Consider the following 1,437-nt stretch of genomic DNA (forward strand, 5'->3'; position numbering starts at 1 on the left):
CACACTTAAAAACTTTTTTATTTTTTCTCGCTGTCGTTGGTGTAGTCTTCAATAAGAACTTTTTGCTCGCGTTCGATGTTTGTCATTGTCTGAGGGTTGGACTAAACGCGCGCTGAAAATCTTCCTGATTTTATATGTTCTATTTTTCCTATGTCCCCCCCCTCCCAAAGTTTTCCAAAGAAACTCAAATTAAAAATCCTTGTGTCACGCCCTATCTAAAAAATATGTATATCTTTTTACCTGCTACAACTGCAGAGAATTCGTTATCAGCAGCCAGATTAGACGGCGCTCGACAACATGTATAAATGCGGTGCCATACTGCTCGTATCCTGAGACGCAGATATGCTCTGACTGCAACGTCGTACAAATATTTGGAGATTGGGATCAGCGTAGGACCTGTGTCTACCGTGGAAATAATCCTCGGTGACAATTATTAAAGTTATACAAAATTCTTTTTTCGGAGGGCTGTTGAAGATAAAAGCTAAAAGGATCTCTTTTTAATTCCTATCAAAGTATCTATGTAGGTAGATAAAATTCATTAGATAAAATTCTAATAAGTACATTAGATAAATTCTTAGGTACATTAGATAAAATTCTTTTTTTCGGGGAACCGAATGTTCTCCTCAAAAGGTCTCGAATATTCTAAAATATACTAAAACGGGACAAAGACGAAGGGTCGATAATATCAGTTAAAAAATTATAAATATGCCGGTAATAATATATTGGTAAAAAAATATCAGTAATAAACACTACACATCATTTTCTCTTGCGCTGTAATGCATCATGGCTGACATTGTTTCATCGACATACGATTGCTTAATTGATTGGCTACGACGCTGTGCCATGGATTTATTATCTAGTTTCGGAAAATGTATCAATACATGTGTTAACAATTCTGAAGGCGAATAAGAGAGGGGATAAAAAATGTTGGTGGGGGACTTTGTCCATTATATATATTAGTAAGATTTAGACTATGGTTTCGTCAATCGTTCTGTATAGACGACGTTCGGTGGTAGTTCCCGAATACAGTAAAAAAAAAAAAAAAAAAATGTACGGTGCTGAGGTGAACGCTAAACACGCAAATTACTACTTGCCCGTTCAACATGATGACATCCCACCGTGCAAGAAAAGATTTGAAAAGTAAGTATCAATGCAAATTTTTTTTTATGCACGTTTAAATTATTTTTCATACATTTAACTTTTGTTATATTTTTTTATAGTATTTCGCAACCACGTCATACTGTTCGTATCCTGGGACGTAGATATGCTCTGACTGCAACGTCGTATAAATATTTGGAGATTGGGATCAACGTAGGACCTGTGCCTACCGTGGAAATAATCATCGGTGACAATTGCGGTAATCAATTAATATTACCTACAGAAACTTGGAGGAAGCTGATGGAAAAACGTCTCGACATCCAACGGCTTCTGCAAACT

At 36.1% G+C, this 1,437-nt stretch overlaps 1 protein-coding gene across 1 annotated transcript; it reads left to right on the forward strand.

Moving 5' to 3' along the window:
- Window positions 1–593: 593 nt before the first annotated feature.
- Window positions 594–1,437, forward strand: LOC116849443 (the record flags this gene model as incomplete). Its single annotated transcript, XM_032826586.1, has 2 exons — window positions 594–1,140; window positions 1,221–1,437. Coding segments are annotated over exons 1-2 (384 nt in total), but the record flags the coding sequence as incomplete, so codon positions are not given.

Source organism: Odontomachus brunneus, unplaced genomic scaffold, assembly GCF_010583005.1.
Source record: "Odontomachus brunneus isolate Ranch 3 - 2012 unplaced genomic scaffold, Obru_v1 Obru_scaffold_116, whole genome shotgun sequence".
NCBI lineage: Eukaryota > Metazoa > Arthropoda > Insecta > Hymenoptera > Formicidae > Odontomachus > Odontomachus brunneus.